The sequence below is a fragment of the Tachysurus fulvidraco genome, chromosome 23 (assembly GCF_022655615.1).
Source record: "Tachysurus fulvidraco isolate hzauxx_2018 chromosome 23, HZAU_PFXX_2.0, whole genome shotgun sequence".
NCBI classification, from domain to species: Eukaryota; Metazoa; Chordata; class Actinopteri; order Siluriformes; family Bagridae; genus Tachysurus; species Tachysurus fulvidraco.
The window spans coordinates 6,621,590-6,644,298 of NC_062540.1; the positions used below are offsets into that span (position 1 = coordinate 6,621,590).

The following is a 22,709-nucleotide window of genomic DNA, read 5'->3' on the forward strand; positions in this document are numbered from 1 at the left end:
TTGCATATTTACAGTCACAAAAGTGTAATGTATGTACGGAGATATACAATATACTGTGTATCTCTTTAACACATATCCTAAAAGCATACTGTACAGTAGCATGACGGAAAAACTGCTGAGAAATGAGTCAGAGTTTATCTCTCAGTCATGAATATGTAAATCCAGCTCTGAAAAAAGGGACAACAGTGAGTGGTAGCCTCAAGGGTATGTCTTTTGTACCTCTAGTTAGAGGATTGTAATTGTAGAGAAACCTCATTAAAGGATATAATTGGACTTTAAGGACTTGCTGTTGTATTGTTGAAAAGGGAATGTTTACATTGTCTATACAATGGGGAATAAGAAATATTTCTCTAATGTACCTTTTTTGTTGATAGTGAATACACACATATATTTATGAATATACACGTGTGTCCATGTGTGTCTGGTTGTGTGCATGAATGTGAGTGTGTATGTCTGTGTGTGTGTACGCATGGGTGTGTGTGAGTATGTGTGTGCATGCATGATTGTGTGTGTGCGTGTATGTGTGAGTGCATGGGAGATTATGTGTGTGCGTGTGTGTGAGTATACAGTATGTGTGTGCATGCATGTATGTGTGTGTTTGTGTGCGCGCATGTGTGTGTGCACGTGGGTGTGTGTGAGCATGAGTGTGTGCACGTGGGTGTGTGTGAGCATGAGTGTGTGTGTGCACATGAGAGTGTGTGTTTCTACATCATGATTTGTAATGTTGGTCCAATTTGTATTTCTATGTAAATATTTTATAACTATTTTATTTTTTGTTGTTGTTTTTCTTCTTCTTTTGTACGGTGACCTTGAGTGTTCAGAAAGGCGTCTTTAAATAAAATGTATTATTATTATTATTATTGTGTTTGTGTGTATGTGTGTATATGCTGGCTTGGGAAAACTTGACAGATATTTTTTGTGGCAGTCAGAAAAACATTTTTTAATCTTCTGTAGGCTTTCTGTATCGATTATTTAATATAGATAAAAAAAATAGGTGTGTGTGTGTGTGTGTGTGTGTGTGTGTGTGTGTGTGTGTGTGTGTGTGTGTGTATGCATGAGTGTGTGTTTGTGATTGTGTGTGTGTTTGCTTGAGTGTGTATATGCCCGCTTGGGAAAACGTGACAGATGTTTTTGTGGCAGTCAGAAAAATATTTTTTAAACTTCCGTAGGCTTTCTGTATAGATTATTTTAGATAGATAAATTGCCAACACAGCTTAACAAACACAGCTGCTTAAATGGCTGGAGGCTATGAATAAACATAGGTATAAAAACTAGATATGACTCCTGAGTAGGGAGATTCCAGGTTTAAAACCTGTTAATGCATCAGCCATCTTGTGTCTAGGAGTAATACTGTACAGTTCAATTCAATTGAGTTTAATTTCTGTAGACTTACATAAAACCCTGTGAGATGATACAATGAAGAAACCTTGAGAGGAACCAGCCATTAAATTGAACCCAGTGTGTGATAATAAATAATTTCCTGTAACGTCTACAAGCTCAGTGTGTTCCACTGCCCTCTGATGCAGAATGAGCATCAGTTGGAAAAGATATGGGGTCTGCCTGGGTTCCTGTGCCTTCACCCTTTTAAAATACAATATTTCTTTTACAAATACTTCATTGCACAGTTCTGTTCATTTCCTTAAGGATAGTGTTGAGGAATTTTCTATAACAGCACAGCTCTGACTGTAATTCCTGCTTAATGCACTTCTTATGATTCAGGCTGATGTTTCTATAAGTGATAAGTTTCTCAGTGATAGTAACAGCTATAGTTCACAAGTAATTGTCTGATGGATGCTTCACATAATGTATGACAAGTGAAGCTTTTGCTTACGAGACATTTATGTAATATTTCTGGAAGAAGTCTTTGTTGTTAGCGCTTCAAACTTCCAGTTGAAGGAAAAAAAACTGGTTTCTAAGCTGATTTTTATACTGGGAACATTCAGATCTGAATCTGAATGCGATTGTTCCTGCTGACCCCTGCAGCATTGGTCTTCTTTCCAGACTCACTTGATTCTATCAAACCCCAGTGCATTTTTCTTCATCTTACAACATCACAACCGGTGCAAGAAGCAAGATCATGATACGACTCACCATATTTATTTATTGTTATTTTGGTGGTGTTATATGCAGCAGGGCACAATGTTACCCTGTCCTTCGTGGTACACGTGTGTTGTGGTAAATAATGATGTCATGCTAACTGTTCATGCAGAATAAACTGCCGGTGTAAAAGCCTGCTAAGTCCAGAGTGTGCTAATCCTGTCAGGTGAGTGAGAGTTCTCCACACATGAGCTACGGAGATGTGTGTCTAAGTCTCTCAAGCTGTATTTTAAACTGTGATGCTGAATTAATCAGTTAGTACTCTGGAGAAGAAGGAGGTGAAACAAGGACAGGAACGGCTGATGGTTCTTTTATGATGTGATCTATCTATGTTCTGCAACACTAGCAGCTAGATCAATTGCATGAAGGCTGAGGTAAATTCAGCCCCTGAGGACTGCACATAAAGGACAGCTACGTAAAGGAATGTAGAGTGAACACGAATGTGTATTGTATGTAGCCGTATATCACCGGTTGTTAATTCTTTGTCTCAAGGTCTGTGTGATGCAGGGATGATGCATGGGGCTATAAAGTTGACAGAGTGTTGGGAGCTTATTCACTTGCGAAATATAAGCGTGTGTGTGTGTGTGTGTGTGTGTGTGTGTGTGTGTGTGTGTGTGTGTGTGTGTGTGTGTGTGTGTGTGTGTGAATAAACTGCTGAGTCAGTAATTCTGTAACTCTGTCTCCCTTTTCTCTCACTCACTCTTTCCTTTTCTGTCTCCACTGGGAGTGAATTCTAATCAGAGCTCACATGGGCCACTCTGTGCACTGATGTGTGCCAGCTCCTGACATCTGAACAAAGTCCAGCTAGACATCACACTAACAAAAGTTCTGTATCACCTCTCTCTCTCTCTCTCTCTCTCTCTCTCTCCCCCTCTCTCTCATTACCTCCATATCACCCTCCTGACTTCACTCAGGCCACATGGAACCAAATGAAACACCAGTAGAATATGTGCCATCCACCATAAGGGCTATAAATGTCCACAGAAAAGGAAGCAGGGCAGTCATCAATCACAGACACTGTTTTTTTTCTCAGTGTCTCCTTCCACAGACATGTTCCACTCCCCTGACTCTCCTGATGCTTAATATGACAGCTCTGATGCCTAGCTGCCATTTTACTCTCACTCACTTCATTACAGTCACAGAGAGGTGACCTTGCTCTCACTCCTCCACCTTCCCTCTCTTCAGTCCAGTGCCACCATCTCTCTCATCCCTACTGACACAGTCACTTTACATGTCTTTATTTTTACACACACACACACACACACACACACACACACACACACACACACACACACACACACACACACGTACACACACACACACACACACACGCACACACACGCTCACGGACACACAAGCGCACATGCACAGACACACAAGCACACACAGACACACAAACAAACACACACACACACACACGCACACACACAAACACACACACACACACACACACACGTTTTGTCCGTATCCTGGCTAGAACAGAATAGGTGAAAAGAGAAAAGCTCAGAAAAAAACCCCGACAAAAAAGCAAAATAGAATACAACATAAAGAGATCTTATAGAACAGAAGAGGAGCAAACAGACAAGAAAAGAACAAAATACATAAAAGAAGAAAATAAAGAAAAAAAAGATTACAGAGGAGAAGAAAAGAGAGCAGAGCAGAAGAGAGACAGACTGAAGATCTACTCAGAACAGAGCAGAACTGAAAATCAGAGAGCAGAAGATCATGGACGAGAAAAAAGAGTGAGAAAAGAAGTGAAGAGAGCACAACAAATCAAAACAGAAGAGAATATAATTCAACAAAGCAACAATGGTCCAGAAACCTACAGATCAGAAGAGGATGTTAAAGAGAACATAGAAGAAAAGAACAGCACAGAGCAGAACAGATTTGAATAGAGAGGAAAAGAGTAGATCAGAGCAGAACAAAGTATATCAGAGAAGATCAGAGCAGACCGGAGCAGAACAGAGCAGAATGGAGCAAAATAGAGAAGAACTGAACAGAACAGAGAGGATAAGAGCAAAACAGAGAAGAACAGAGCAGATCAGAGCAGAACAGAGCAGAACAGTGAAGATCAGAGCCAAAAAGAGCATAACGGAGCAAAACAGAGGGGATAAGAGCAAAACAGAGAATAAGTGAGCAGGACAGAGCAGGACAATGTTATATCAGTGAAGATCAGAGCAGAACAGAGCAAAACAGAGCAGAACAGAGAAGATAAGAGCAAAACAGAGAAGAACAGAGCAGAACAGAGAAGATCAGACCAGAACAGAGCTCTGCACCACAAACAAATGTAACACATTAAAAAAAAAGAAAAAAAATTGAAAAAAATGTTAATTTATTCATAATAGGAGTTTAATGGCAGTAGTTCCAAATATTTTTTCATATTTTTTTAATTTTTAATTTTTTTCAAAAAATAAGTTTTGTGGCTATGCTTCATCAGTGTAAACATGTAAACATAGACATGCCTCCATTTTAGTGAGAATGCTTGTGGACACCACAGAACTTTCAGCCTAATTACCCAGATGATGTTTTTACTGTATTGACCTAGTGAAAAAAAAAATGGTTAAAGAAATTACAAAAAAAAAAAACAACCTTGGTATCAGCTAAGACTGTGTTTTTACAGTGTGAGGTTTTCCATCAGGTCTTAAATGAATCTTTCCATTTTGCCCTTAGCAGTTTCTCAGAAAAAAATAGGACACAATGCACGTGTTTAAACTGACTATAAGCTACATATGTGTTTAATAAAGAGATGTGTGTGTGTGTGTGTGTCTGTGTGTGTCTGTGTGTGTGTGTGTGTGTGTGTGTGTGTGTGTGTGTGTGTGTGTGTGTGTGTGTGTGTGTGTGTGTGTCTCACACTGACCTGTCTCTCTGACATGACATAGATATAGCTATGGTCCAGCGAGAAGGCCATGTCTCTTAGAATAGGGCTCCTGTCCTTAATGACAGACACTGTCTCGTACTGCACACCACCATTAGGAGGCCCGTCCACACGAATCTGAAACAGCAAGAGGAAATTATAAGACACATAAGCAAATAATTACTGACACACAACGACATAGCAGAACGATAACCTCCTTCTTACAGGTGTGCTTTGCAAATAATCAGTTATCAGTATGGAAATAACTAATGATCATGTTTTACTTTCTTCATCTTATAACATAGACACGGACATTTTATTTATTAGTCAGTAAGACGTTTAGTTCCACTCAGCAAGCATCCATTATGTGCAGCAGACACACATACGTGCGGTTTGTGTGTGGGGGTTGACTCGAGGTCAGTCATCTGTCTAGTGGGATTTCACAATGGTGGAATATATGGTGTGTCAATACAGAAAACAATGCCGAGAGACCTTAATGACAAAAAGACACACACAGCCTTGTCTGGAGGCTTTCTTTTAACCTCATGGATAACAAAAGCCCTTTAGAAAAAGACAAAAATCTTATAAATGTACATTCCATGCTGAAATCATGTTTGTTGATGTACATACTACATCAGGATTATTCAAAACAAACATTCTGTATGTCCATCTACTATCCATAAAATGCCTCGCTTAACTAATATGACAAAAATGAATGTCAACAACAATCACCTTCTAACTGATTAGTGATCGGTTCATGGCTATAAATAAGACAAGTTAATTATGGAGTGGTTCTGTTTTATTTCACAGTGCTGCTTTTTTCTTCACACTACAGACTCTGAACAGATGAGACATCTGTTTTGAACATGAAGCAGAGAATAAACGCTTGCCTCTGCGTCCAAACAGTCTTTTTTTCTTTGTCCTTCTATTGTACAAGCCGTGTCATGATTTGGTTAATCAGACTAGAACCTATTTTCATCCCAGAAAAGCTTTCTTCAGGTAAATATGTCATTTACATAAATTCCTCTGATTGGATTCATGTGATTGGATTCATCTACTACAGAGACATGGCTCATGGATCATGTACACCCTGTGATTTTCTCCAAACATTTATCAGAGTGCTCGGTTCAATCTGCTGAAATAGTGAAGTTTTGTATATAGTGTATATTTTACTCCAGATTAATGCCTGATGAAGCAGAACCGGCGCAATGAAATCCGCCCTCTTGTTTGCTGAAGCAACACATGTTTTAAATCCAAAGCAGCAAATCAAATAACTACAGTATTTGATGAGGTATGATTTACCGCCTCCTTCCTTTTTTGCGTTTAACCAATCAGCAGTGCCAAACCAAGCAGTCATGAAGGGTGAAACATGTTGAGACTCGACCAAAACACAAATCAAGCCTGATGCATGGCAATTCCCTCTCTACAGCAACATGACCTTGAGCTAGTAGGATAAAAGCATCCAGCACACATGCTTCAGAAAGTCCAGCATCACTGTTCAATGCACATATATCGTTATAGATGAGAAAACCATGCTTCTTAAGAGAGGCAGATGGTCCCCACAGGCACACAAGTCTCTAACCTGACATTTACAGTATGCCAACGCACAGTCGTTAAAGGTAAATACCTTCATTCATAAAGCATGTCACCTTTCTCCCTTCCTGACCTGAGTGTGACCCTGATATGACCAAGGGGTGGGATACAACGGCCGTATGTCACTGAGACTGGTGTCTCCACGACACACACTGAGATCACTCAGAGGTAAGCTGCATTCAGAGCCAGAAAGCAGTGGTGCATGGTAGGTAAGTGATTGTGGCCTTGTGTGCTAGCTCAGGAGGTTGCTGAAGGGATTGTAGTTACAGAGTGGAAGAAGTGAGGCGGGTTCACAGAGTGTGAAATGATATAAAAGTCTATTTAACCAGAGCAACACACACACACAGTATTGTTGGTTCCATATTCTAATACTGATCGTCCTGAAGGCAAATTCACACCAAGGGCAAATCTAAAAGAAAATATTTAGCCAACATCGATGATGGACAAACACTGACTTCATCAGCTAGTTAAAGCTCTACAGTGCTCATGTTTCACTCGCCCAGTAACCTAATTTATAGGCTAACTTAATTTAACCCATGCTAGTTATCTAATTAAATGCATTAGGTTGACTGATGAAAATAAGTGAAGACTAAAATTCCCTAGGAGAGACAGATCATGCGTAGCCTTTGTCCTCATCGCACTGCCTTTTTTTTTTTTTGCTCGACATGTTATTAGCACTATAATTTGCTAAGGTTTCACATCCCTGTGTATCTGTTCCTCATGACTAGTGAGCACAGTTACTACTGAGATCCAGAATGCATGCATGGGTGAGTGTGTGCTTGTAGAGTGTCGCTCCATCATGAAATATACAAAGTATAAATCTTTTTAAAAGCTTAAATGTTCCTGTTCTATTAGTGGATTATTTTAGTAATTTTAATCATTTGTTTCTAGAAAACAAAATAATCCCCCGGCTAAATAATAAATGCAAAGCTAAAAAACATTCTGACTAGAAATAAGGTTAATAATCTTATAACCTAATATTTTTGTTGTAATCTTCCAGTAATAAATAATAGAGCAGATTTGTCTAGAATCAAAATCTTTTAACGTCCTAAGATATCATATTCTGCAGTGTGAAAGTCAATAAGGTGTTTTTTTCCTTGCTATTTAGGTAGATGAGAAATAACAGGTTATTAACCAAATTCTCAAAAATCTATAAATACTATTAACTAAGCCTACTCTTTTGCCGAGCAGGAATAAATAAAAATGCCGTAGCCTGCTTTAATTTAATCCGCTTCTTCACAGACAAGTTACTGATTTGTTTGAAAGGTTTGAACATATTTCCAGTGTTGCCATTTTCCAGTCTGCACCAGCTCTGCACGGTGCTGATTTTAGCGCCTAAAAATTCACCCCATCTGCCCTGCTGTGCTTTTTTCCATGTTACAACTTGCTTCAAGTGAGTGAAGCGTATACGATTTGACAAAAACGTGAATTACACACACCCATGTTCTATACAATGTGAAATTAATCATGATGTTGTTCAGAGAGTTGTACAGTGATGACACTCATTACCCTAACATAGGAAATGTGAATCAACTCAAATATCTGTTTTGTTTATCGAGACTGTCACGTGTTATGGTTGTGAGTGTTGTAATTACAGCTGGTCTCACTCCAACTGTCCTTTCACCCTGCTGTACACTCACAGTATTAGACGTATATGCATCCGTTTTGCTTGATGAAAGTGCCATGTTTCTGTATTGCCATTAAAATGAGTCACAAGCTACATGGAGCAGACAAAAGAGCTCTTATGCTATGATTTCTCTGATGCAGACATGCTGCTTATGTGTGAAATCTAGGGAACTCTCTATTTCCTATCTGAACTTGTTTTTTATTTAATGGAGCATTTATTTGGAATCTCAGTCCAGTTTTGTGGTTGCAATATTTTCTTTATTTTGTGTGTGTGTTTTCTCTCTCTCTCTCTCTCTCTCTCTCTCTCTCTCTCTCTCTCTCTCTCTCTCTCTCTCTCTCTCTCTCTCTCTCTCTCTCTCTCTCTCTCTCTCTCTCTCTCTCTCTCTCTCTCTCTCTCTCTCTCTCTCTCTCTGTTTGTGTGTTTATCTATGTGTGATTCAGGCAAGGCCTCAAAAATTGAAGTCTTTCCAGCTGGTTTTTACATTACGGCGCTGCCACTAGAGAGCTACAGGATGTGTAAAACACATTGTATCCAACACAGCCAAGTTTCACTTCATCAGTATGTACAACACTGGACATTCTATGAATATCCAACACACACACACACACACACACACACACACACACACACACACACACACACACACACATACACACACACACACACACACACACACACACACACACACACACACGCACTGTAAAGGGCATGTTATACAGACTTCACTAAGCATTTCTCATCTGCCCTGTGTTCACCTTCATCTCCCGATCTTTATGCTCACTCCTAAGTTCTCTCACTTTCTCTCGCGGCTTTAATTATTCAGACACTCCTCACTGATTATTCTTTCAGATTGAACTCTAGCTACAGTATAAAAGAAAGCAAAGATTTGTCTGCAGGCTCTTTTACTTTTGTCAGGGCTATTTTGTTTTTCTGATTGTTTTCCGATCGAATGAAAATTCCAAGGCTGGTGGGTGGTCGAACACACAGTATGATGCCTGAATTGTTTTTGAATGAATCTACGTGCAATTTTGGTCCACTTGCATGTGTATAGAAACACAAAAAAGTGCGTGGGTGTGTGTTATGTTTAACAATAATATGCAAGTCAAAATGTCTTTGGCAACATGGGCTACACGTCAACCCCCTGGCTGCTTTCTGCTCTTTATTCTGAGCATGAGCACGTTCACAGAATTCTCAAGTTCCACCGTGAGCTTGCTATCAAAGTAAAATGTCTCTCTCACTCCCTTCCATACTCTCTCAGTCCCTCCTTTCCTCACACTCCCTCTGAGGCTGAGTACTGTTTCAGTGCTCAGGGTGTGTGGATGCGAAGTGACATGAACCACTTGAAGGCCATAGCTGTAACATGCACATTATGGACGATGCTATTGTGGTACAGCAGGAAGAACAAAAGAGTCTGTTTTAAACCATCAGAGAAAAAGAGAGAGGGAGAGAGAAAGAGAACATCCGCTGGCACCTGGATTCTTCAAACTGACATAGGTGATGGATTAGATGTGTAATCCAGCCAGACTGGGACTTGGGGGAAAAAACTGTTACTGCAGAAGTGAATGAGACCGCCACAGAGAGAGCAATGGGGTGCAAAGGAAGGCTGTAGAAGTTGAAATTGTCTTGTTCTTTCCATTAATAAACACAGCCAGAAAGAAAAACTATTGTGTTTTCAACGTTCCATATGCACTCACAGTGAAAAGTATGAGATGATTTGTGCCTTATGCTTGTGACAGTGAATGGTTTGTGCCTAGCTGAAGTATAGTAGAGCAGAAGCATCAACACTTGACAAATGGTAGTTAAAAATCCTCACCAATCTAAATTTGCAATAATATTCCTTGGATTTTGGTATACTGCTTCTTGTCATTTTTCTCAATATATGATAATATGATACATCATCATTTTTTTTAATCTCACACAGCCTTGTCAAAAATAAGCTTTCTCAAATGGATATTGATTCAACTGATGTTGATGATGAATTCATAAGCACAGTCATGACTCTGTAGATGAGTGTTGACTTCCAGCATGATGGAGCCACTGTTGATACACATGCATTAAAGTACGATCTGACCAATATCATAATATATCATAATATATCATAATATCTAGGCTCGATTATTTCTGATCTCCACATGCAGACTCAGCAAATCAGCAAAACCAATCAATGGAGGAAGCTGAAGTTGGAAATTGGAAGTTTTTGTTAGTTTGTTAGATCTGTGAGACCAATCACATGAGTTTTAACAGACTTTTATATATGTATCATTTCATTTACCTCCTTTGGGCTGATTTGTGAAGAAATTAGTTTAAGAATGTTCACAATAAAAAGGTTTATTCTCCCGTTAAAACCGATCTAACTTCTATTCAGACAACATGCCGTTAGTCAATGACTGAGAAACCAAACATTTCCACTGCAGTATCTTTTTTCCTGCTGTATCTTATTTCATATAATTAAAACCAATTCCATTTTATTTGTATAGCAATTTAACAATGGTCAAAATGATAGATTTTCAGTTTAAAATGTATCAATATTCAGTAAGCCAGAGCTCATAGTGGCAAGGAAAAGATTCAAGAGGTAACCCATCTAAATCTGTGGGACATCAGTTAGAGTGATTATAAATCATTTTCTTTCTATATATGTGTATTATATGCTTAAAAGGTGCAATTACATAACCAATAGATTCATTCTAGTTTTAACATAAAGTCTAGCTTGTGGAAGTGAACAGTTCACTTATGGAGACTTGAGTGCAAAAAAGCCATCTCCATGGTTTCTAAATGGTATCATCCACAACAATCTCACGTATCTCCATGCCGTCTATGTGGTGCCATCTTCCCACAGGAGCCTCCAAGTGATTATTTACAGCGATGAATTGATCACCAATGTTTCAGCATTAACAGGTGACTTTTCAGCCATATTAATTGCTTAGCCAGACCATTGCACGCAATGAATTTTATTGTAATTTTAAGTTTTTTGTTGAATGTCACTTCTTCATGTCCCTTAATGAGCTCTTACATTGAAACTCACTATAGTCTGATGATCTGGTCATAATTTATCTGGAAAGTTTAATAGAGAAGCATGCAACTGGAGTGCAGGAATGTGATGAGGTGTTCTTTATCAGTTCTGCTTGTCTGCTTCTGCGTGCACAGTTGTCATTCTGTCACCTCCAAGACACCTATCTGGTGACAAGCAGTTAACAGCAGGAGAAATCAGCTGGGCTTACTATGTGTGTTAACCCCACAGGCTTCCGTTTTAACCCACGCCAAGCAGGATGAGCAGATTACATTTGACCCTGTTACGGTTTGCTGTTTGAGAAATTCTTCAGGCGTGAAGTAATTAGTGTCCGTTACTATGTGCAGCATGAACTGACACTCTCTCTCTCTCCCTCTCTCTCATTTTCTCTCTCCCTCTTTCCTGAATCAGCCAGATAAAGCAAGAGTGAATGTGAATCAACACAAGTCAACACAGTTAAAATGGATTACAGCAGATTGAAGATAGACCACCGGACGGCTTACAACGTCAATCTGAGATGAAAAGCCCTCTCTCTCTCTCTCTCTCTCTCTCTCTCTCTCTCTCTCTCTCTCTCACTCACTATATTCATGCACACTCCGAGACAAGACACCCCACTGTAGATGATTCCTACAGAGCTCTCAGCATGTCTGAGAGATGTCCTTCACAAGCTCATGGTTTACACACTTTATGAGATCTACACATACAGCGGTTTTCTACAATTACCCCTTCACAGAAATCTGCACTGTAGTGCTGAGTAAATAGATACAATCCTGATTATATGCAAGAAATGAAGTATCCATCAGCTGTCAGGATGCAAAGATACAAACAAGAGTACTGACTCTCTAGGGCTTTTCACACTTGAAATAGTTAACCCAGGGTCATTGTAAACCTTGGGTAAATGGACTCCTGGGTTATCTTGGGTCATTTCATGCTGCTCATACTATGGGTTAACAGCTAATCTTGACTGTTCATAATCTGATAAAAAAAAACAAACATGGTGGAATATACCATTAATGGAAAATAAGCATGGTTTTTACTTTTTACTTCTGCTCGTTGCAGAACAGGATATTTGTTAGGAAGAGAGAATGGGTGTTTTCATTTTGTCATTATGTTAATTTTTTATTTTTCATTTTAATATAAAGATTTAGCCTTTCATAGATTAGAAATATTCAGACATGCAAAATCATTTGGAAGTGTGATCACACATGCATGTAGCATTGCATCTATGTGTAATTAGCCACATTTTAAAATCCGAATTAAGCTCTCAGTGTGCATGCGCTGTGAACTTATTATCAATGCACAATTAAAACATTGCTTAGCTAATTGGATAATAAAATCCTACATACATTTAAAGCTGAATTAATCTTTTCATGCTCGAAATGATTCAGAGGTTCATTTTGGTGAGAGCATGTAGCTGAAGAAATGAGTGATAATCATACCCACATGTACATACTGTATATTATCTGAAGTAGACTGTATAAACTAATGGTATATCAGTATATGCAAATTAAGACACACCATTTGAAGATTTGAAAAATTTAGATTTAATCTATGATCTAAGATTGGGACAAAATGTATTAACGAACAATCAGCAAATCATCCATCTATTCTAGTGGAGGTGCATGAAATAGCTAGGCTAGACTTAGTGACTTCGTAGCTAGATGTCACATATCTCATTAATATTTCATCTATATTAAGTGTCTGACACCCTGCAGCTAAAGAACTCATGACATCCCTATTAAAAGAATTTCCCATAATGCCAGTGACCCTCTGAGCCTCTGTCCCACGTGTAGGAGACATGTTATTATGGATCCCACTGCAGTTCTGGGCAGAGGACTCTTTTAGTGTCAAATCAGATGCCCTCTGCAGTATTGACCATTGGCCAATCATCACATTTTAAAGACTACTAATGCAATTTTGATGTCCTTTGTAAATAATTTAATACAAAAAAAGTCTTTTTTTTAAGTTTTACCTTTAGAAAAGTCAGAAGATGCATACATACATGTACCAAAACACCATTCTACTATGAATGTTTATGTACAGCCTTTATAAAAGAGTGTTACACCTATTTTACCTTTAATTTCTCCTTAATTCATTCCGTCATTAATCCCCATGGGTGGGGAGGGAAAAGTTTAACATGTGTTTCTTCTGAGACACATTAAACCAGCTAGGTCCATCATTTTGAACTGCTGCTCTTGCCGTGTCACAGGGAAGTATAACGCACTCAGAGTTAAGGGCTATGGGATACGATGGCCATGGATAGACATAGCATCATAAGTATCTGATCTCCAGATGATTGGACAAATGCTTTCAGTGGGCCCTCTATTACCCTTTTTTATTCTTTAAAACACAAGTAGAGAGACAAAATCCTGAATAAATACTGTGAAATGTTTTTGAAAGTCAATAATATATTTCAGTTTTGAAAACACTAACACTGCAATTCCATAGCGCTTCTAAGCAGCCAGCTAAATATAGAGCTGTGTTAAATCAGCAGATGCAGAACCAATACGAAGGACTTGGTCCAAGTCAGCTGACTGAGAATGAGCTTTCGGGTAACCCCTGCTGAACCTTTTGGTATTTGGTGTTTTTTTTCCCTCTGCCTAATTGGCCTAAATGTCCCACTTTAGGATTTACTAGGAGGCCACATTCCTCTGTCCTGCTTTTTTGAGTATCCTGTCCTCCTTCAGTCTGAACCGCAGAGCTGTGTAAAGCAATTCAGCTGGGGAAAAAGGACTTTTTTAACCTTTCCTTCTGTTTAGCTTGGCTCATTATACATTTTTTCCGACATAAGAATTAAAACAACACTTCGTAGTCATTTAAAAATGATACTTATTCTACAGAAACTATATGGATGTGAAAGTACAGCTGGAGGTAAAATAATAATAATTCATAAGAAATTCATAGTAAAAGTATAAGAACAATTTTAACTTTACTCCAGTAAACTGAGAATGTGAACAGCTTTAGTAATCATTTTCAAAATATTAAAAATCATAATCAAAAATAAATATTTAAATGTTAATAATATTGAATACTAAATCGTGTGAATGTTAGGATATACAGTGGAATCCAAAAGGCTGAGAGCAGCAGTGAAAGAGCTCTGATGACATTATTTTTTGTGGCATTTGGCAAATTCAACAGAGCATGGTTCTGGTTAGTATTCCCATGCCTTAACCACCTATCAAAAATTAAGCAAAATGTAGAATCTTTGAAATGTTTACAGGAATTTTAGCATGTTGTATTTAATTTGTCTCCTTTTTGCTTAAATGACAGTGTACACTCAAGCTGGTAAGGACTGCACAGGTTTGTGCAAAACCTCATGATCCATTTAGATCAAATCTGACCAAAGCAATTAACATGGTCAATATCACAAATGTCTCACTGAAATAGAGACATGGTAACAATAAATAATGTTGAATACTAAATGTTCAAGATAATAAAATCTAAATCTTTCTAAAATTCTAAAACCTTCCGTTTATTCCCAATTTTAAATGTTTATTTTCAGATTTTCACTGCGGTCTCAGACTAATGTTCTTTACAGTATTTGCTCCAATTCACCACTTTTGTACCATTCTGCACCCACTGAGGTCAGGATCAGTCAGAGTGATCTTCTTAAGGTGCTGGAGAGCTGTCAGGATATTTACACATGGGATTAACCAACTTGCTAACTCTGCAAGGCTAAGAAAAATAAACACACGGAACAATCTCACTGAGATGGGCTTCTAAACTAGAAGCGTCTCATAAACCTCAAAATTCCAAGAGCAAATAAACATAGTTTCTTCTGGAGTGTTTTTACAGACCAGCAGTCTGCTCAGTGAGAAATATTTCAGTGTGGCATTTCCACTTTATGTGTAAGCAATTGTTGTATTTAATGGATATGAACTACAGCGTAAGCCACATTATAATCTCTGTGTCAGCAATATCTAAAGCCACAACCGCTTCCCCAACTACCCACGTCACTCGCCAATATCTAAAATAAGTGCCTTGAGTTGAGGTCAGAACTGGCAAATGAATGTTTTTGAGTTGGACAGAGGCACAGCTTAATGGGGTTTGGGGGATCAAAAACTATCAAAGGAGCGAGAGGAAACCAAATAAGCAAGAAAGCTAGAACATAATCAATGGTGACTGCACTGAGGCTCTCAGAAGTGCTGCATCTATAATTAGCGGCACTCCATCAGGCAACTTGAAAGACCTGCAAGGATGAAATTCACAAATACGCAAGATAATGTCTCTCTTCTCCAAGTAATTGCTTAAAATGGATGCTAATGTGAAGGATATACAGAGGACAACCTAAACTACCAGTATATACCACATAAACAACTGAAACATGGAACTAATAGACAATTAGATTTGTTTAACTTAAATACGTCTTGTTAACTACATTGTACATGCATTATATCTATGATTAATAAACCAGGTATCTGTTCTTTCAGCTAAGTCTCGCTTTCTTGCTAACTCCTAGTTCCTCTCTAACCAACAATGTTAGCATGAACGTTTTAAATTTAGATTTAAATACAAATTTTAGCAACAAAAAAGCAGTAAAAAAAAAAAAGTCAACACTAAAAATTGACCTCTAAGAATTGTTAAATATTTATTACGCTACTATTGCTCACAAAAAAGTCTTGATGAATTACTAGTAAAAGACACAGTGGTGGATAAATAATAGATTTATTAGATATCATACTGGGCAAGTGGTAGCTTCAATGTGCTCAGCAGTCCCATAACAATCACATAAAAACCTATTATTTCAGTCTAGCATATTAATTCTTTTGAAAGTGACATACATAAATTCTTTGTACAGACTTTTATTTTGCCTGACCTTATACATGTTGTTTCCACATACCTAAAATTCAGAAACCCATGCTGTAGATACAGCACTGAGACATGAAACACCTCTAAACATTAGATAAAGTCTAAACTTACACACCAAACACTAGGAAGCAGGGCATAGGTTATAATCTTATTAAGGTAAGAGACTCTTGGCAGTTTTAAGTTAAGTTTAAGTTTTGCTTCTCTTTGCAGCAGCCTGAATGGACTCAAGGCCTCTGTCAGCCTTATTCAAAACATCAAACATGGCTAACTTTAATGGCTTGTGAACTGCCTTTTAGGGGAAAGAGGTTGAAGGACTACAGTGCTAAGAAGGTCTGTTTATCTGGAGGCAGGGCTAATTTCAGCGACGGGAAAAGGCACAGCAATACTGGCTGTCAGATTTTATATTATTATAGCTCTAGAAGCACTACTACAAAAACATAAATTGGACCTTTAAATGTTTAAAATCACTGCCATATGAGAGTTCATTTGGAAATAATTGCAGACATTTATTCATCTAGGAACAAAAAAGTCTCACTAAAGACCCATTGATTTTGTAACAAAGTTTTGTGCTTTCAGCAACTGTAAAGTCCACTGAACATCCCCTAGCGTAATCCAAATCAATTTAGTCCTACCACAATGAAACCACATTACCCTCAATCTCCTGTCCATACTGCGTTTTAGCTTATTGGGTATATAAGGCTGTGTGTGAGCTTGTCTGGCTTTGACAGATGTAGTTCACTGCTTTATCACACTGACAATCTGTGGCATCTTCATCAAACAGACATTAGCAAGAGCGATTGCTGGCACTTCCCACAGCGGCCTGTTAAGCTCAGACAGACGCCATAAGAGGGAGAGATGAGCGAGAAAGGGAGGGATGGAGGAAAGAGGGTGAAAGAAATGAAGGAATCGAGAGAGACAATGCGATAAGGGAGTTGATGGTTGGTTTGTCATCAGTGAGAGGAGCCAATACACTATTGTTAAAGTGGACTGAAATTCTGATTCCTTATCATAATTTTACTAGTTTCTGGTCTTTCTGTATGCCACCCATGCCCCTCCTTTCTTTGCCATTCTCTCTTACTCTATTCATTTCAGTGGATTGCTTTCCATTCTTCTTTCTGATAAGGTCACTCACTTCCAAATTCTTTTCCCTTACACTGCCCTTACAATTAGGTTTCCATCCTTCCTTTCTCTTACCCAGCAGGGAGCAATAATGGCTTGTAAGGGGCTCCGGCTCCGCTCCACCTCTGCCATTCCTCTCTAGCTTTCCATCACTGCCGTCGCATAGCCTGGTGGATATTTACAGAGTAAGATTGCAATCTGAACTCCACATATGAGTTGGCTTTGGGCCAAACATTGTGGCCCTTGATCTACTGTTGTACACTGTACGGCACTACAAGACCCCAGAAGAAATCGGAAGTGCATTCGGGAGGATAATGTGCCTGTGTGCACATTTGTGTCTGTCTGTCTCTCTGGCTTTATAGATACTTTAACAAACCCATTCATGTAGCACAAAAGTTGAACTAGAAATTAAACATCAGAGGTTTATCTCACTACAGATACTCAACTCCTATACAATTTAGGTTATGTCCTAAATGACCTAAACCCAGTCAATATTTCCCTCAATATTATACAATGCCTCCTAGCCAAAACTGCTATCCAATGACCTTTTCAGACAGTGTCAGTGTAGGAGGCTGTGAGCAGCACTCTCAGATGAAGAGCGCTTGTAATAAATCAGCTTTAAGGCCACCTGTGGGGAAGGCTCCTAAAAGATCCTGATTATAGAGCTCACATATCACTCCATACTACTCTGCTGAAATCTATATATGGTCACACAACTCAGAGAGTGTGAATATGAATGGTGAGGGGATGAAAAGAAAGGCAGAAGAAAAGAGAGGCAGCGTGAAAAAGGGAAAAAAACTGTGATTGTATGAAAAAAGTGTGATTAGGACAATGGAAATTTGGAGACAAGAAAGAGAAACGGGGAAAAAAGAGTAAAGGTGTCAAAAAGAACAGCTAGTGTGTGTGTACCTCCTTGTTCACTGAACTGAAGTGGTCATAAGATAGCACACATAAACTCACAAACAATGGGACATGCTTGTCCCTGAATGCCTGTTATTTTTTCATTATATTCCACCAACTCCAATGATTTTTCTCTGAAGCTACTAACTGTATTTGTCATGTCTCTCCATCCTTCCCTCCCCCAGCCCTAAACAGCATTGTACTTCTTGTGTAAGGCTGATATATATAAAAAGTGTTTGGTCTCTCTCTCTCTCTCTCTCTCTCTCTCTCTCTCTCTCTCTCTCTCTCTCTCTCTCTCTCTCTCTCTCTCTCTCTCTTTCGCGTTTATACCCAAGCAAACACATATATGTATAGTGTACACCTTTGTGTGTGTGTGTGTGTGTGTGTGTGTGTGTGTGTGTGTGTGTGTGTGTGTGTGTGTGTGTGTGTGTGCTGTTTTTATAAGAAAAGTATTTATTTGTATCCATCAAACTTTCAGCTTATAACAGGGGCTACCCTTAAACACATGGCACATTCACACACTATTGACAAATTAGAAATGCCAATCAGCCTGTATGTTTTTGGACTGATGAGGAAACCACAGATGTACAGGGAGAACAAGCAAACATACTAACCACTCAGTCACAGTGCCTCATCATCATCATCATCATCATCATCATCATCATCATCATTATTATTATTATTATTATTATTATTATTATTATTATTATATTTCATTCAATGCAAACTCACAGCTCAACATGTAACCACTATATAATGCACACACACACACACACACACACACACACACACACACACACAAACAGGCAGCAACAGTGACACACGCCGCTATACAAAGAGATTTTGAAATTGTAACAGATTGCCACCACTTTAAAAGATCAATAATTGAACAAGCAGACAGAAATTTGCTACAAAGGAAATATGATCACTACCTCCAGTTATAATGCATGAAGTGAGTGGAGGTTTGGAAAGAATTTGAGAAGGTCTGAGAGCACGACCTATTACACTACAATACCTCCTGAATTCCCACACATTGTCCTATAAAGCCAGTGACGACACATTAAATTAATTTCAGCAGCAATTTTCTGTCTTGCTTCCTCTGTGAGGCACAAACCAGCATGCCATATGTAACATAAGGCCACTATTTTATTTTTCTCACACTTCCAGACTTTAGGGTAAACCAGGTGCCACACTAGCACTATGAGCTCTCTAGCTACACTACGAGGTGCTGCAGATCACGCTTACATGATGGCCCTGGAATTATCTTCAAGACAAAAGTGTGACAGGAAGGGAGGTGATGGGAAGCCGGGGGTGTGTGGAGAAAGAGAACCAGGACAAATGGCGGCTCACCCAAGCATGACTATCCCCTGATGAAAGACGGCAGACAGGCGAGAGTTCCTGTATTTCTCTCAGCACCTCTTCAAGGCTCATATAAAAATAGGTAAGGCGGGAAGCACCAAAGGAAGAGAGCAGTAGAGTGAGGAAAGAAAGGAAGGAAATGCTTCGGGAATCATTATAATCTTATAACAAGGATAAATTTACACTATTACTGAATCTGGGCAAATACTGTAAATGGGTAAATGGGGAATAATAATAATAATAATACTGTAAATGTGTAAATGGGGAATAATAATAATAATAATAATAATAATAATAATAATAATAATAATAATAATTATTATTATTATTATTATTATTATTATTATTATTATTATTATTATTATTATTATTATTCTATACAGTGCATTAATCATAAAATACCTTTCATAGAATCCAGTGGCTAATAAACTTTTACAAAAAAATATAATAGTAATAATAATAATAATAATAATAATAATAATAATAATAATAATACATTTTATTTAAAGGCACCTTTCTGAACACTCAAGGTCACCGTACAAAAGAAGAAGAAAAACAAAAAAAATCATTAAAATAATTTAAATAGGTTAATAAAATATAAAATCAAAAAAAATATCAAAATTGTTTACAAAGTATCAAAAAAAATATCAAAATTGTTTACAAAGTAATGAATCATAAAGCAGATGAAAAATATGGTAAAGCCAAGTAAAGGCTGGTGATGTATTTGTTCACACTTAACATTGTCTACTAACTAACAACACACAGGCTATTTTTCATGGCACTGTGTGTGCACGCGTGTGTGTGTTCATGCATGACCATACACACTATATTGTATTGTATCTCAGCAACTGCATTGGATCAAAAAAATTGCTGCAGCTTCCTCATTTTCCATAACACCCATTTCTAGTGAAATATGTCGGAAACTCTAAACAAAGGAAATGGCTGGAGTCAGAAGTGCACATCGTAAATCAGTCTCAGGTTTGGCTTTATGGTAAACATCGAATTGCCATCAACCCTTGATTGATCTCAGGGTGGAGGAAAGACTTGAGGAGACCAGCTGACAGCGGCGTTCATTGACATGTATGTGTTGTTTTGTGTGTGTGTCTTAGTAATGGTCATGACGGCAGGATAGAGAAAAAAGAGTATATATCTTACCTGCCATGATATTGTGTGAATAATGTTAGAGTGACAGAGGGACAGAAAGGACACCAGGAAAGAAAAATAAAAACAGGATCACATGTCAGAGAGAAACGAGCAGATGGACAACGGAAAGAATCAAAAGACCTATGCTCATTCTCTTTCTCATTCGCTTTTCATGATCTGGTGTCAAGCATTTCATTTTCTGATTAAGACAGAGCATGAGGATGAGGCATTAAAAGGATGAAGCAGAAACATATATGAGCAGTATAGAAAGTGAAGGAGGGCACAAAGACAGAAAGCAAAAAGAGATTGTTTACTAAAATGATTCATATATTCTGGCATTTAGTGTGAATATAAATCATGCTCACTGAAACAGGATGCATGGTGGAGAGACTACCCTGAACTAACTGTATGTAGGCCAATGCCATTAGGCCATTAGTGACGGTCAATGCTCAACCACTGTGTGTGTGTGTGTGTGTGTGTGTGTGTGTGTGTGTGTGTGTGTGTGTGTGTGTGTGTGTGTGTGTGTGTGTGTGTGTGTGTGTGTGTGTGTTTGGAGTGTGCTGGCTGGGATCAGAGCAACAGACACAAGATTAGCATACTGATACTTATCTATAGGGAAATAGGGAAAAAAATGGAGGGAGCTGCATGTGTGTGTGCGTGTGTGTGTGTGTGTGTGTGTGTGTGTGTGTGTGTGTGTGTGTGTGTGTGTGTGTTTGTACAAAACTCCAACTGTCCATGTTTCAGGCCCTTGGGGCCAACTCAAACCCCTCATTGTGCAGGAAAATGACAGCATGCTGTCAAATTTGGGTCACACAAGGATCATAATAATTTCCATTCCTGACACTTCATAAAGGTAAATATGCTTTACACACAAATATAACTACTTGCCAATGCTTACTGTGTTTAAGCCCCAGGATATTAAACCTTTAAGAGCTCTACTGCACCATGAAATAAAGAATATGTTATTACTCAATCAAGTTAAGAAATATTACTGCAATAATATATGTGGGCTAATGCAAGCCTTAATATTCTGAATATATGTGTTTCCTGCCTTGTCTTTTGCCACAGGGGAGATGCTGCATGTCTCTCTGTCTTAACAGTGTCCACTGACTGATTCAATGGAGTATTACCTGCATTATAAACCATTTCCTCTCTGTAAATTGTCTTCATGAGGTAATGTCTAGCTCTCTGCAACAGTCTGTGAGCTAAGATGATCTCCAGTTATTACTAATCTGTTACTGATTGTGTTGAAATATTTATGAATCTAGTTCTTTGGTCTACTGTAGATAAAGAAAATTACCCTGGGAGGTTAGTAAGTATTGTTCAGCTAGTATAGTTTTATCTCACATAAGAAAAAAAGAAAAAGAAAAAAGATCACATTCCTTCACTCGCTCACACATTCTCTATTTCTTTCAGGCGTTTACCACAGACTCCGGGCAGTCGGCACTGTGTTTGTCCAGATTCCGGCCATGTTTTCCGGCGCACGAGTTTCCTGTTGGCCAGTCACACCAGAACTAAGCTTGGGTTAAAACTCACTATTATAAACAGCACTATTATACCACGCTTTCTCTCTCTCTTTCTCTCTTTTCTCGTTTTTTTGCTTTTGTCTATCTGCTTTCATCCGATACAGGAAACTGAAATCGCTACTCAGTTTTTCCTCCACTCCCACTAAACATTACTTGGCCACTGGCAAAGACTGAAAAGGGAAAGAAAAGAGAGAGAGAGAGCGAGAGAGAGAGAGAGAGAGAGAGAGAGAGAGAGAGAGAGAGAGAGAGAGAGAGAGAGAGAGAGAGAGGAAGACTAGAGCAACTTGATTTAATCCATCAGCTAGCCGGACCTCATGTTTTGTATGTGCACATATTCCGCAGTATTAAAAAGGGTTTATCACTGTGTGTGTGTGTGTGTGTGTGTGTGTGTGTGTGTGTGTGTGTGTGTGTGTGTGTGTGTGTGTGTGTGCGTGTGTGTGTGTGTGTGTGTGTGTGTGTGTGTGTGTGTGTGTATTGAGGTGGGGGTTGAAGGGTTGTTAAAACACTAGCTTTATAGGCGACCTTAGCCTTGTGCCTTAGCCACGGGATACAGACTATAGAAGGAGAGTGTGATGATGGAGAAAGCAAAGAGAGAGAAAGGAGAAAAAAGGAGGAGATGGAATTCTCTTTATTTCTACTCTGTGTAATAAAAAACATTCCTTCTGTAAAGCCTAA

General features: G+C 38.5%; 1 protein-coding gene across 2 annotated transcripts in view; it reads right to left on the reverse strand.

The window, feature by feature from the left end:
- The window catches only part of plxna2 (plexin A2), a 206,482-nt gene that overhangs the window by 120,249 nt on the left and 63,524 nt on the right, over nt 1-22,709 (reverse strand). For both annotated transcript variants that reach the window (XM_027145200.2, XM_047807375.1), the window contains exon 4: nt 4,955-5,089. In XM_027145200.2, the coding sequence (XP_027001001.1) occupies nt 4,955-5,089 (135 nt within the window). The remainder of the gene's footprint in view (nt 1-4,954; nt 5,090-22,709) is intronic.